This window comes from Bos indicus x Bos taurus, chromosome 19 (genome assembly GCF_003369695.1).
Source record: "Bos indicus x Bos taurus breed Angus x Brahman F1 hybrid chromosome 19, Bos_hybrid_MaternalHap_v2.0, whole genome shotgun sequence".
NCBI lineage: Eukaryota > Metazoa > Chordata > Mammalia > Artiodactyla > Bovidae > Bos > Bos indicus x Bos taurus.
In genome coordinates, this window is record NC_040094.1 from 31517369 (window position 1) to 31531910 (window position 14542).

Here is a 14542-nt window from a genome sequence, read left to right on the forward strand (position 1 = left end):
TTGAGCATTACTTTGCTAGCATGTGAGATGAGTGCAATTGTGTGGTAGTTTGAGCATTCTTTGGCATTGCCTTTCTTTGGGATTGGAATGAAAACTGCCCTTTTCCAGTCCTGTGGCCACTGCTGAGTTTTCCAAATTTGCTGGCATATTGAGTGCAGCACTTTCACAACATCATCTTTCAGGATTTGAAATAGCTCAACTGGAATTCCATCACCTCCACTAGCTTTGTTCGTAGTGATGCTGTCTAAGGCCCACTTGACTTCACATTCCAGGATGTCTGGCTCTAGGTCAGTGATCACACCATCGTGATTATCTGGGTCGTGAAGATCTTTTTTATACAGTTCTTCTGTGTATTCTTGCCACCTCTTCTTAATATCTTCTGCTTCTGTTAGGTCCATACCATTTCTGTCCTTTATCGAGCCTATCTTTGCATGAAATGTCCCCTTGGAATCTCTAATTTTCTTGAAGAGATCTCTTGTCTTTCCCATTCTGTTGTTTTCCTCTATTTCTTTGCATTGATCACTGAGGAAGGCTTTCTTATCTCTTCTTGCTATTCTTTGGAACTCTGCATTCAGAGCCTTGTATCTTTCCTTTTCTCCTTTGCTTTTTGCTTGTCTTCTTTTCACAGCTATTTGTAAGGCCTCCCCAGACAGCCATTTTGCTTTTTTGCATTTCTTTTCCATGGGGATGGTCTTGATCCCTGTCTCCTATACAATGTCACGAACCTCATTCCATAGTTCATCAGGCACTCTATCTATCAGATCTAGGCCCTTAAATCTATTTCTCACTTCCACTGTATAATCATAAGGGATTTGATTTAGGTCATACCAGAATCGTCTAGTGGTTTTGCCTACTTTCTTCAATTTAAGTCTGAATTTGGCAATAAGGAGTTCATGATCTAAGCCACAGTCAGCTCCTGGTCTTGTTTTGGTTGACTGTATAGAGCTTCTCCCTCTTTGGCTGCAAAGAATATAATCAATCTGATTTCAGTGTTGACCATCTGGTGATGTCCATGTGTAGAGTCTTCTCTTGTATTGTTGGAAGAGGGTGTTTGCTATGACCAGTGCATTTTCTTGGCAAAACTCTGTTAGTCTTTGCCCTGCTTCGTTCCATATTCCAAGGCCAAATTTGCCTGTTACTCCAGGTGTTTCTTGAGTTCCTACTTTTGCATTCCAGTCCCCTATAATGAAAAGGACATCTTTTTTGGGTGTTAGTTCTAAAAGGTCTTGTAGGTCTTCATAGAACTGTTCAACTTCAGCTTCTTCAGTGTTACTGGTTGGGGCATAGACTTGGATTACTGTGATATTGAATGGTTTGCCTTGGAAATGAACAGAGATCATTCTGTCGTTTTTGAGATTGCATCCAAGTACTGCATTTTGTACTCTTTTGTTGACCATGATGGCTACTCCATTTCTTCTGAGGGATTCCTGCCCACAGTAGTGGATATAATGGCCATCTAAGTTAAATTCACCCATTCCAGTCCATTTCAGTTCGCTGATTCCTAGAATGTCAACATTCACTCTTGCCATCTCTTGTTTGACCACTTCCAATTTGCCTTGATTCGTGGACCTGACATTCCAGGTTCCTATGCAATATTGCTCTTTACAGCATGGGACCTTGCTTCTATCACCAGTCACATCCAACTGGGTATTCTTTTTGCTTTGGCTCCATCCCTTCATTCTTTGTGGAGTTATTTCTCCACTGATCTCCAGTAGCATATTGGGCCCCTACTGACCTGGGGAGTTCCTCTTTCAGTATCCTATCATTTTGCCTTTTCATAGGGTTCATGGGGTTCTCAAGGCAAGAATACTGAAGTGGTTTGCCATTCCCTTCTCCAGTGCACCACATTCTGTCAGATCTCTCCACCATGACCCGCCCGTCTTGGGTTGCCCCACAGGCATGGCTTAGTTTCATTGAGTTAGACAAGGGTGTGGTCCTAGTGTGATTAGATTGACTAGTTTTCTGTGAGTATGGTTTCAGTGTGTCTGCCCTCTGATGTCCTCTTGCAACACGTACCATCTTACTTGGGTTTCTCTTACTTTGGGCGTGGGGTATCTCTTCATGGCTGCTCCAGCAAAGCGCAGCCCCTGCTCCTTACCTTGGATGAGGGGTATCTCCTCACCGCCACCCTTCCTGACCTTGAACGTGGGATAGTGCCTCTAGGCCCCCCTGTGCCCACGCAGCCACAGCAAAGTCAGTGCCATTTCTTCCAAGTTCAGATTCATTGTCGTGCACCCAGCTCCCTGGTCTGTCCTGCTCTGCAGAAAACATTTCCTAAATTGCCCATTCTGAACCTCCTGAGGACTTTTCCTAGGTCTGTGTGTTCAAAGCGTGGGTTGGCTCCCCAGGAGGGGAGCCAGTAGCAGTGGGCGTCTGTGTGTACCTGTGTGGGGTATGCTGTGGGCGGCGTGGGTGTTACGTTTCGGTCTGAAAGAAATAGCCTTGAGTCCTCAGGTGCTCAGCCCTGTCTTAGGGGCTCATGCTCTAATATGGGTGCATGTAAATACCCTGTCTCTGTCTATTCCTTCTGTCAGAAAGGCCTGTATAGCTTGTCTCCAATGCCCCTAGATTTGACGATTTTTGCTCTGGAAGGAAATTCAGAAATACTCTTTTCTAGAACCCTCATTTTATAGATGAGGAAACTGCGGCATGAAAAGACGTGACTTGCTGCTGGTTATGTACTCCACTCCCCGCTGAGATTCTTATCGCTGTTTCTTCCTGTGCTCCCCAGGTGTCTACAGTCACATTTTATTTTTTAAAGATTTTTTTTTAACATTGATCATTTATAAAGTCTTTATTGAAGGTGTTACCATATTGTTTCTGTTTTATACTTGGAGTTTTTTGGCTAAGAGGTGTGTGGGGTCTTAGCTGCAGGACCAAGGATCAAACCCACACCCCCTGTATTGAAAGGTGACGTCTGAACCACTGGACCACCAGGGAAGTCCAACAGGCACCATTTTATTCCTTCTGTCCCCGACTGACGTCCTGGACATGGCTCAGAGTCTCGGGAGTCTAGGGGGATGTGATAGATAGGTCTCTGAAAGTTCCTGGCTGCACTTGCCCTTCTTGGGGTTTCAGGATCCCTCTCTCCTCTGTGTTCGTACACCTCCTTCCCTCCCTCCCCTCCACCTGCCAGGGCTCTGAGATGCACCAGGCCGGGGTGACCCAGCCCCGTGGTCAAGCAGGTGCACACATACGCACTCCAGAGCAGCCCCCGCTTAGCTGGGCCTTGTCCGGGCTGGTCTCGGGGGACAAGGAGGAGCCAGCTGTGCTCCCAGCCCTGACCTTCTGCCTGATGCAGGGCAGCCTCTCCAGGCTTCTCGTGCTCTGCTGAGCCTTGACTCCTGACTTGCTTTGTTTGGGCAGCTCGTGGACCACCGGGCAGAGTTCAGCAAATGGTGGCTCAGTGAGTTCAAGACCATCAAGTTTCCCTCCCAAGGAACCATCTTTGACTATTACATAGACCCAGAGACCAAGAAATTCGAGCCTTGGTCCAGGCTCATCCCGCAGTTTGAATTTGACCCTGAGACACCTCTGCAGGTGAGTGTGGCTGAGTGGCAACCAGGGATATGTAATGTCCCCAGAATCTGCGGTGGCTCTCGTGGCAGCCCCTAACGGATTCCCAAAAGGTTTGACCTCATTAAGAATTAGCTCCTTTTCTTTTCAGAGGAAATTAGAGGTTCAGTATAGTGATGCATGTGTGCATGCTGAGTTACTTCAGTCCGACTCTTTTCGACCCTATGGACTATAGCCTGCTAGACTCCTCTGACTATGGGATTGTCCAGGCAGGCATACTGGAGTGGGTTGCCATGCCCTTCTCCAGGGGATCTTCCTGACCCAGGGATCGAACCTGTATCTCTTATGTCTCCTTCATTGCAGGCAGGTTCTTTACTGCTGAACCACCTGGGAAGCCCTCAGCATAGTCATAAGATCTCCCCAAGCCTAGCTATCTTAATTAGCAGGCCCCCCTGCAGGCATGCTGAGACAAGGCAAGTCGGGGTTGACCAGGCAGAAGGCTTTAAAATGCAATCCAGAGGCCGCAGGGAGGCAAACATCGCTAATAGAGGGGGATGGGCGTGCCCTCTAACCACAGCATGAGTTACCGGGAGGGTCTCTGTGGGTAACGGGGGCCCTCCTGCCTGCAGTAGTGAGCCCCCCAACCCCAGTGCGATTCCCTCTCCTGAAATGCCCCAGGGTGCTCTGACAGCATGTGAGTCTCCCACTAGCCCACAGTTCGCTCCTCCTGTCTCCCGCCACACCCGCCCCGTCTCCCCCGACCCCAGGCCTGCCTGGTGCACACCAGCGAGACCATATGCCTCTGCTACTTCCTGGAGCGGCTCCTGGCGCGGCGGCGGCCTGTCATGCTGGTGGGAACTGCGGGCACTGGCAAGTCGGTGCTGGTGGGGGCGAAGCTGGCCAGCCTGGACCCCGAGGCGTACCTGGTGAAAAACGTGCCCTTCAACTACTACACCACATCAGCCATGCTGCAGGGTGAGTGTCAACACCTCAATAACCAAGTGAATCGGCCTGCTTCTCACTGCTTATAAAGACAGGTACTCACTCACCAACGAGGGAAGAGACATGGGCCTTTAATCAAAGTGCCAGCAATCTGGGGAGACGGTGGATTCAGTGTCTCCCAAAAACTACTTCCCAAGACTGCTCCATGGTGAAAACGTTTAAACAGAAACAAGTCATCTCAGTTAATCACTGAGATGAGGATGGGGGAGGTCAGAGTCATGGCCATCTCCCCACTGCATGCAGGCTTGTCAGCTCCAGAGATCTTCTTCTAGACCAGGGTCTAATGCCTGATGATCTGAGGTGGAACTGATGTAATAATAATAGAAATAAAGTGCACAGTACATGTAACACGCTTGAATCATCCCGAAACCATCCCTCATCCCTCAGTCTGTGGAAAAATCGTTTTCCAGACCGGTTCCTGGTGCCAAAAAGATGAGGACCGCTGCTCTAAATGTCATCTTGTTCACTCAGTTTGATTTGTTTGCAAGATGACTGAAGAGGAATCTTGGGAGAGGTCTGGTCATCTGTTAATTCGGTTCAGTTCAGTCTCTCAGTCATGTCTGACTCTTTGCGACCCCATGGACGGCAGCATGCCAGGCTTCCCTGTCCTTCACCAACTCCCGGACTTTGCTCAAACTCATGTTCATCGAGTCAGTGATGCCATCCCACCATCTCTTCTTCTGTTGTCCCCTTCTCCTCCTGCCTTCAATCTTTCCCAGCATCAGGGTCTTTTGCAATGAGCCAGTTCTTTGCATCCTTTGGCCAAAGTATTGGAGCTTCAGCCTCAGCATCAGTCCTTCCAATGAATATTCAGGGTAGATTTCCTTTAAGATTGACTGGTTTGATATTGCAGTCCAAGGGGCTCTCAAGAGTCTTCTCTAACACCACAGTTCAAAAGCATCAATTTTCGGCACTCAGCTTTCTTTATGGTCCAATTCTCACATCCGTACCTGACTACAGGAAAAACCATAGCTTTGACAATATGGACCTTTATCGGCAAAGTAATGTCTCTGCTTTTTAATATGCTAAGTTGGTCATAGCTTTTCTTCCAAGGAGTAATCAATCTATTAATTGCTTATTTGCCATTTCTACTTCTTTGATCTATGGGAAGAACTGACAAGTTAGGCCAGGTATTGCGTGATGAAGGGATTTGAAAGGTGTGCTCAGGTCAAAGGCAAGTAGAGCATGGGGGTGCCTGGTTTAAAAAGTGAGTTACAGTATGTGTTTGTGTGTGAGTTGCTCATCATGTCCAACTCTTTGTGACCCCATGGATTGTAGTGCTCCAGGCTAGTTACACTATAGCTTCGCTAAAGAGACAAGAAAAGGGGCTTCCTGCTGAGGGCGATTTCCTGCAAGGAGCTGCTCACATAAAGGGCCCAGGGGGCATGGAGGGGGGGACCTGATGTCCTGCACTCTGAGCTTTAACAGAGGTCAGGCACCTCCCCGGCTGACTCCCCTCCCACTCCTCTCTTGCCTGTCCCCTCCCCTATCTGTCCCTCTCTCCAGCACCTTAGCAAGGCTCCCCTTTCCCATCCTTTCTCCCGAAGTGCCTCCCTGGCTGCTGAACTCCTCCAGGGCAGGAGTTCCACACAGAGCAGGTCAGTGCCTCGATGACAAAGAAAACAGAAAACCCACTGAAAGATTTCCACGAGCTTACAGACTCCTGGCACCAGAAGGGTCTCTAGAGGTCATTTCATGCACCCCTCACACCTTATACGTGGGGGAGCTGAGGCTCCGGTTCAAGTATGTGGCTGCCTAAGGTCACCATGATGCAACAAGGCTGGTGTGGCCCTCCAGCCTGCTGAGCACGCAGAGTGTGCGTGTCACAGGCATTTACGGGCTGGGCTCCCGAGCAGACGGGGGCCTCAGGGATCCCAAGGGTCACTTCATGTGCCTCCCCAACCCCAGCCACTTTCTCCTTGACCTTCACTGATTGTTAAGTCTCCTTGTGTTTAGAAACACTCCTCACATTGACCCTAGAAGCAGCCTCCTTTTGAAGAAGTGCTGAAGCCAGTCTCCCCACAAGAGGAGGGTAGTAGCCGGGCTGGGGAGAAACCCCCCTCTCACTCCTCACACTGGAACAGCCTCGCCTCACCCTCTGGAGTCTTAGCCACTGGATCACCAGGGAAGTCCCCAAATCATTTAATCTTGTACAAACCTGTGAAGTAAGTCCTTTTATCATCCCCATGTCATAGATGAGAAAAACCAAGGCACAGGGAAGTTAAATAAGCTCCTTGAGGCTACACAGTGAGTGGGTGGAACCAGGGTTTGAATCCAGAGAGTCTGACTTCACTGCCTGTGCCCTTAGCCACTAGGCTATACCTCCTCCCCTGAAAATAAAATGCTTTGGAAATTGAAATAAATATTTGATAATATTACTCTTAACACTAGCGACACTATTTGAGTCTAGAAAGATTATTTTCTAGAATCCTATTGTAATGATTCTATAACGTAAAAAGTACTTTGACTAGAGAGTAAACATTCATTGCCAAGAAAAAAGAGATGAGTTTCATATCCTTGATTCTGAAAAATGCCAGATTCCCTTACTTGAAAATTCCCATCCATCACTTTAGTCACAGTCCAAACAAGTTTGTTCATTTGGCTTCTTAGCTGAAAACATTTCAGAAGTAACAAAATGGCAAGAGGAAGGGTGCTTAGCAATTATAAAAGTTGGAACAAGAAAGCTGGTATCCAAGGGGAAATAGAAAATGGTAAAAAGGAGATGCAGGAACCCACAGGGTGGCTTCTCTGACATCAGACAAGAAGCAAATTGCCCCCCCCCCCAACAGCAAGAGTCCATGTCTCTGTTCTGGTTTTGGCCATGGGGCATGCAGGATCTTAATTCTCTGACCAGACATCGAACCCATGCCCACTGCAGGGTAAGCACGGAATCTTAACCACTGGACCTCCAGGGTTGCCCTCCATCACTCTTTCTGAAGCCCAGCATTTTTACTGCGGTTTGTGGTTAAGACCCTATGGAATTATGTTTAATGTGATGTGGTAAAGTCTGCTTTAAAAGGCAGGCAGTAAACCCAGACAGATGTGCAGAATGAGTGTTTATAAGGTAATGAATGTAATGATGGCAAAAGACAGGAAATAGCCCAGTTATCCATATGATAGAATGCTAAGCGTTATTACAAAGAATGAGGACATTCTGTATGAATTAAGCTGGCTCCATTTCCAAAATCTTTGTCAAGTGAGAAAAGCACAATACAGAACAGTGTGTATAGTATGCTCCAAATTATGTCTTGTTTAAAAAGAGACATATAAAACGTTGCATACATATACACTCGCACATCTATGCTTATACATCCTAAGAATATCTCCGGAGGGACACGCGAGCAACAGCATTTGCCCTTGGCAAGGGGAACTGGATGCTAAGAGTGGGGATGGAGAATGACTCAAACTTTTTTAAAATTATGAAATATTTCGAGCATTCGGAAAAGTACAGACAAGAGTATAACAGTATATACCCCCCACCCAGACTTCACAGATGTTAACATTTCTGTCATCTTGCCATGGATCTTAGCATTTTAAGTACAGCTAACGCACCACCCCTCCCCCAGCCCTTCCCCCATCATGCCCTTGGAGACCAGACTAGGACCACTACAGCTGATGTGCCGTCATTCCCAAGGTACGCTTTTGATATATGTATGTAGCCATGAAATACACGATGTTTTTGTGTGTATTTAAATTTTAAGTATGTATCATATTATAACTTCCTTTGGTAACTTGCTTTTCTCATCCTTGTCTGTTTTAATGTGTGTGGAGTGCTTCTTCACTGGTTTTCACTGCTGCATAGAATTCCCTTGTGTGACTAAATCACAGCTCATTTACCCATTCTCCTACTAAAATGCAACATAATTTTTCAACATTTTCCATTTATAAAATATTTTTTTAGTTATAATTGACATATAATACATGGTATGGATTAAAGCACATGATCCAATAAGTTTTTAAATATTTACCCACCATGAAACCATCACTATGATTGAAATAATGTACACATTCATCACCTCGAGAGTCCCTCACCTCCCTGGTAATCCCTCCCACCCTCCCAGCCGAGCCCCCCCCCCCGCCAACCCTGCTCTATGTCTAAGGCAACCACTGATCTGTTTCTGTCACTACAGGTTAGTTTGCAATTTCTAGAATTTTATATAATGGAATTGTCATACAATAGCCCTCCTTTTTTTCTGTCTGGCTCCTTTCACCCAGCTTGATTTTGAGATTTACCCATGTTGTTGAGGGCACGACAGTTCATTCTTTTCATTCCTGAATAGCAAGACAAAATATGTAAAACACTCAGAATGACTCCTAGCATACAATAAGTGCTCAGTAAATGGAAGCTGTTATTCTAACAATATTAAAATCCTTCTCAAATTTAAGTTATAAATACTATACAAAAATCCCAGAGCTGCAACTGCCAAAACAAAAGGAGCATGAGCAAACCCCTTTTGCTTGAAAAAAAGACGTTTAGCATAAGCTGTGCTAAAGCAAAAATAATGTTTTTGGAAAAAATGTTCCAGCTTACAAATGGGCAATAACTTCACCCAACAGGTCAATTCACTGAGGTCTCCAGAGGAGTGTTTTACAGCTCACTCATCCTGCTAGTCCATCAGATGCCATTTTTCTCAAATCAGATGTTCTTTTATAGAGAAGGCAGCTGCTTGATATTCCCTGCATCTTTCCTCTCTTATCACTTCCAGCTCTGGGGTCTCCATTGAGTACTTTTCTAAACAGATTCAAAACTCCTTCAGATGCAAACAGGGCTTGTGTTTCAAGGCATTCATATTGCTTATCAGTGTGGATAGCACATGCTTCATTTGAAGTTTTTACTATGCCAAGCCCCTGTATTAGTAATGCTTTTGACTTCAAGCAGCAGACAGCGTATTAAAAAGCAGAGACATCAGTCTGCCTCAATGGTCCATATAGTCAAAACTATGCTTTTTCCAGTAGTCATGTGGATATGAGAGTTGGACCATAAAGAAGGCTGAGTGCCCAAGAATTGATGCTTTCATCTTGTGCTGGGGAAGACCCTTGAAAGTCTCAATGCTGCTGCTGCTAAGTCGCTCAGTTCTGTCCGACTCTGTGCAACCCCATAGACGGCAGCCCACCAGGCTTCCCCGTCCTTGGGATTTTCCAGGCAAGAACACTGGAGTGGGTTGCCATTTCCTTCTCTAGTGCATGAAAGTGAAAAGTGAAAGTGAAGTCGCTCAGTCCTGTCCGACTCTGTGCGACCCCATGGAATGTAGCCCACCAGGCTCCTCCATCCATGGGATTTTCCAGGCAAGAGTACTGGAGTGGGGTGCCATTGCCTTCTCCGGTTCAATGCTATTGAGGCTATAATATCTATTATTCTCTTACATGCTCCCTCAGGGTAGCAGAGTCTCTGCTGCTCCAGCTATCACATCCACATTCCAAATGGGAAAAAAAAAAAAAAAAGATAAAGGTAAGAGTTAGTGCCCTTGTCAGGAAACGATAGCTCTCCAGGAATCCCACTGATTTATGTGTCTGTTCAAAATTGTGTCACATGGCCAGGCTAGCTGGAACATAACTAAGGAGAAGGAAGACGGAAATGATGTCCATCACGGATCTGATGACAGTCTCTCTTTTTACAGAATGAGAAAATGAGGCTTAGAGGTCATAAGTGACTTCCCTCAAAGTTGCATAGTGATTTAATAGCCAAGCTGTCTTATTTCATTGAGCTACTGTGTCCATCCACTTTGATTAAGTCGTGCGTCTACATTTCCATAAGAGAATGCCAACTTTGCTTCCACTTGTCTAATATCTGGAGCACATGGGTGTCTCTGCCTTTGACAGTAAGTAAAAGAGGCGCTTCACTTGTTCAGTGAAACTCTCAGACTTAACCTGACCACTTGCCAGCAGCTGCACCAATCGCAGGTTAATAACCCTGGCATCTTGGCTAAGGAGGTGGATCTGTGTCCCTCCAGCTGCTCTGAACACCACAGACCCAGGCCCACTACTTCCTTTCCCTTCACTGAGTTATCATCTAATGATCCACTCTTGGATGTTGTTGAAGGTTAGGATGATCAAAGATAATTTAAATGTTTAAAAAATACCTGCTGTAAAAACCTAGGCTGAAGACCATGCCCATTTTGCAGCCCAATACACCTTTTATAAGTTTCCAGGATACATGCCTTTTAGAATTGAGTGCCTAAAATTTGTTTTCCTACAAAAGTAGAGATGGGTTTGTATCAGTGATCTGGGATGGCATGGCTACTGTAATTAAACACAGATTGAGTTCTAAGCTTTCAAAAAGCCAGTTCATAAAGGACAATGTGGCCATTCTTATTTCATTACAGTAACTGTATCACCCATGATTAGTGGCTCAAATAAGTTTCTTCTACTATATAGTTTGGAATCTCTTTTAATCTTTTTCAATTGGCCTGTTTTATGTCTATTGAAATAGCGTAAGTCTTTTCTCATTCATTTTGGAAATACAAGTGATTTTTAAGAACTAAAGGAATTTGCAATGACCCATCACCAGGACAGTTGAGAAAGGGAAAAAGAGGAGTAAAGAACTGGGTCATGGCATTGATGGGCTTATATTTGCAGTGCAGTGAGAGTGAGCCAAAGCAATGCTCATCACAGTCCAAAATTCTCCTGACATCCAACTGTGACTTGAAGTATTAGCTCAACAAATATTTGAGTGTGTAATTACACTAATTAGATGGGAGCTCGGGTGTCTGAGTCTTTGTGTAAAACAAATCCATCACCTGTTCATTAAAAGTTAAATCTGGACAAGACCTTGAAAGATCTGATCAAGCTCTCGACCTCAAAGGAGCGCTACATTATCAGATAGATAGCTTTCAGCACTTGCCTGAATATCTTCCAAAAAGGAGATGCTGTGCTGTCCTTAGTGTCTCAGTCATGTCCAACTCTTTGCAATCCCATGGACTGTAGCCTGCCAGGCTCCTCTGTCCATGGGGATTCTCCAAGCAAGAATACTGGAGTGGGTTGCCGTGCCCTTCTCCAGGGGATCTTCCCAACCCAGGGGTCGAACCCAGTTCTCTTGCATTGCAGGCAGATTCTTTAACATCTGAGCCACCAGGGAAGTGCAAGAATGGATGGGCTACTTAAATGGGTAGCCTAGCCTTTCTCCAGGGGATCTTCCTGACCCAGGAATCAAACCAGGGTCTCCCACATTGCAAGTGAATTCTTTACCAGCTGAGCCACCAGGGAAGTCCAAAAGGAGATGACACAGAATTAAATCATCAAAGACTTACCTTCTAGTAGGCAAGATGCTCTACTTCAAACGGGGATTCAAAACATAAAGAAATTGAAAACAACACGTTTAAGACTATAGGGAAATCATCCCATAAATTTTAGCACCTCCAAATTATGGAATGCAATGCAGCAATTAAAAATCATGTTCTAGTAGGCTAGGTATTATCATATAAAAAGGTTTATAATATATGAAATGAAAAACAACATACACAGGCAGAATATACAGTATAATTCTTATTTTGTAAAGGAAAAAAACCTAATAGAGGAAATACACTAGAGTGAAATAGAACAAAATATTGAAAGTTATGCTTACTGCTAGGTGATAGAATTATCGGCAATTTTCATTTTCATCATTATGATTCTCTATGCTTTCCAATCTTTATATAATGAGTATGTATTATTTTATAATCATGCAAAACATGTTATTTTTTGAAAGAAAAAATGAAGAGCCCTTACAATATAACTAAAATGTCTTAACATGTGAAAATTTGGATAATACTAAGGAAAAAGAGTTCAAACACAGAAACACAAATCAGGCCAATGCAAAGTGAAGACATGATTAATTATTAACCATCTCTGTCAAAAAACTTGGTCAGGCAGCGTGTTAACTAAACCAGGGGTTTTTGAAGGACAGGAGCCAGGTCGTAGTAACGTTTCAGAAGCAGTGTGCTATGGTGGGTACATAAGTTTCCATAGTCAAGCAGAGCTGGGTTAGAATCCTGACTTTGTCCTCAGTAGCTGGATGACCTTGAATAAAGTCCCTTTATTTCCCTAAAGCTCAGTTTTCTCTTTTGTTGAGAGATTTTTTTTTTTTATGTGAGATGTTTTTAAAGGTGATAATAATACATGCTAGGGCTGCTCTGAAGGCTCAGTGATATGGTGCATGTCACTTCCTCCGTACAGACCCAGGTCCCTAGTGATGCCCAGCAAATGAATGACTGCAGGGCTCTGGTGCTCAGAGCCTGGAGGAATCCTGGGATGAGTGAGAAGGGCTCACAAGGTCTCTCTTCCCCAGCCATGTGAAAGAAGCATCGGGATCAGTATCAAGAGCCCTGGGTTCTAATTCCAGCATCACATTTAGCCTGTGTCAGCCTCTGATTCTTTAGTTACAAATAGGGTATGATAAACCTTTCTTTGCTTATTCATAGAGTTTGCCATCATATTAAGCCATGTATTCATTCATTCTTTAATCAGTTTTTGAATACCTTCCTTCGTGATAAATAATATCCTAGGTGCTGGGGTCATGACAATGAGGAAAAAAGAGAAAGATTCCTGGCCTTTTAGAGTTTATAATGTGGAGGCACTGAGATAATAAACAAGATGAATAAGTAAGATATACAGGATATTAAGTGGTAATAAGTGTTAATGGAGGAAAACGAAGTCAGGGCCAGAAATAGGAGGTTGCGGGGGGAGGGTGCTTTAATTTGTGCTCAAGTGCTAGGGAAGGGCTTCCTAAATAGATGGCATTTGAGTAAGTAAATGCCTGATGTAAGTGAGGGAACAAACTTCTGGCATTTAGGAGAAAAGATTGCAGACAAAGGAAGCAGCCAGAGCAAAGACACCATGGCCATGGGTGACTAGTGAGCCAGAAACAGGATGGTTGGAGCAGAGGGAGTGAAGGCAGGAGCAGTGGGAGAGAAAAACCAACATGCGAGGTTTGCCCACGTAACCAGACAGGCTTTGCTCCAAGTGAGATGGGACGCCACTGGGGGGTTTAAGCATGGGACTGGCACAGTGTGATTTACATCTTACAAGGATACCTCTGCCTGCTGTCTCGAGAACAGCGTAGGAATCTAAGGGCAAAAGCAGGAAGATCATTTGGGAGGATGTCATGGACACCAGGTGTGAGAATGAGTGGACAAGGATGGTAGCGGTGTTGTTGTTCAGCCACTCAGTTGTGTCTGACTCTTTGCGACCCCATGGACTGCAGCAGGCCAGGCTTCGCTGTCCTTCACCATCTCCTGGAGCTTGCTCCAACTCATGTCCATTGAGTCACTGATGCCATCCAACCATCTCATCCTCTGTCACCCCCTTCTCCTCCTGCTCTCAATCTTTCCCAGCATCATGGTCTTTTCCATGAGTCAGCTCTTTCCATCAGGTGGCCAAAGGATTGAACTTCAGCTTCAGCATCAGTCCTTCCAATGAATATTCAGGATTGATTTCCTGTAGGATTGACTTGTTTGATCTCCTTGCAGTCCTAAGGACTCTCAAGAGTCTTGTCCAGCATCACAGTTCAAAAGCATCAATTCTTTGGCACTCAGCCTTCTTTATGGTCCAACTCTCTCATCCATACAATACTGGAAAAACCATAGCTTCGCCTATACTGACCTTTGTAAGCAAAGTGATGTTTCTGCTTTTGAATGCTCTGTCTAGGTTTGTCATAGCTTTCCTTCCAAGGAGCAGATGTCTTATGTAAACCCACTTCTGTTCTTCCAGTTCTGCCTGGAAGCAGAACTCACTACTGTTTCATTCTAGATAAGACTTGGAGCAGAGGTCAGCCAAGAAGGGATCCAGTGTGTGTGCCTTTTCCGGGGAGGCCTCTCTTTTCTTAATCATCGTTTTGAGATAATCTGGTGTATTCCAAGCCCACTTCTTCCTAACTGACATGCTTTTCTCCTCAACCGTCCTCAAGTAGCATAAAAAGCATAATCAACCCAAATTACAGGGTCTGCTTAATTCCAGGAGTTGATTTGAATATCATTGCTTCAGGAGGAGGAGAAACAAGTCTTCCTAAGGAGAAAATTTCCTATTAGAAGGACTGTTCACAAAAGCATGT

The 14542-nt window shown here is 44.9% G+C and overlaps 1 protein-coding gene across 2 annotated transcripts in view; it reads left to right on the forward strand.

Moving 5' to 3' along the window:
• DNAH9 (dynein axonemal heavy chain 9) overlaps nucleotides 1-14542 on the forward strand; it is a 285309-nt gene that overhangs the window by 137704 nt on the left and 133063 nt on the right. For both annotated transcript variants that reach the window (XM_027516812.1, XM_027516811.1), the window contains exons 37-38: nucleotides 3367-3540; nucleotides 4284-4491. In XM_027516812.1, coding sequence (XP_027372613.1) covers nucleotides 3367-3540; nucleotides 4284-4491 — 382 coding nt within the window. The remainder of the gene's footprint in view (nucleotides 1-3366; nucleotides 3541-4283; nucleotides 4492-14542) is intronic.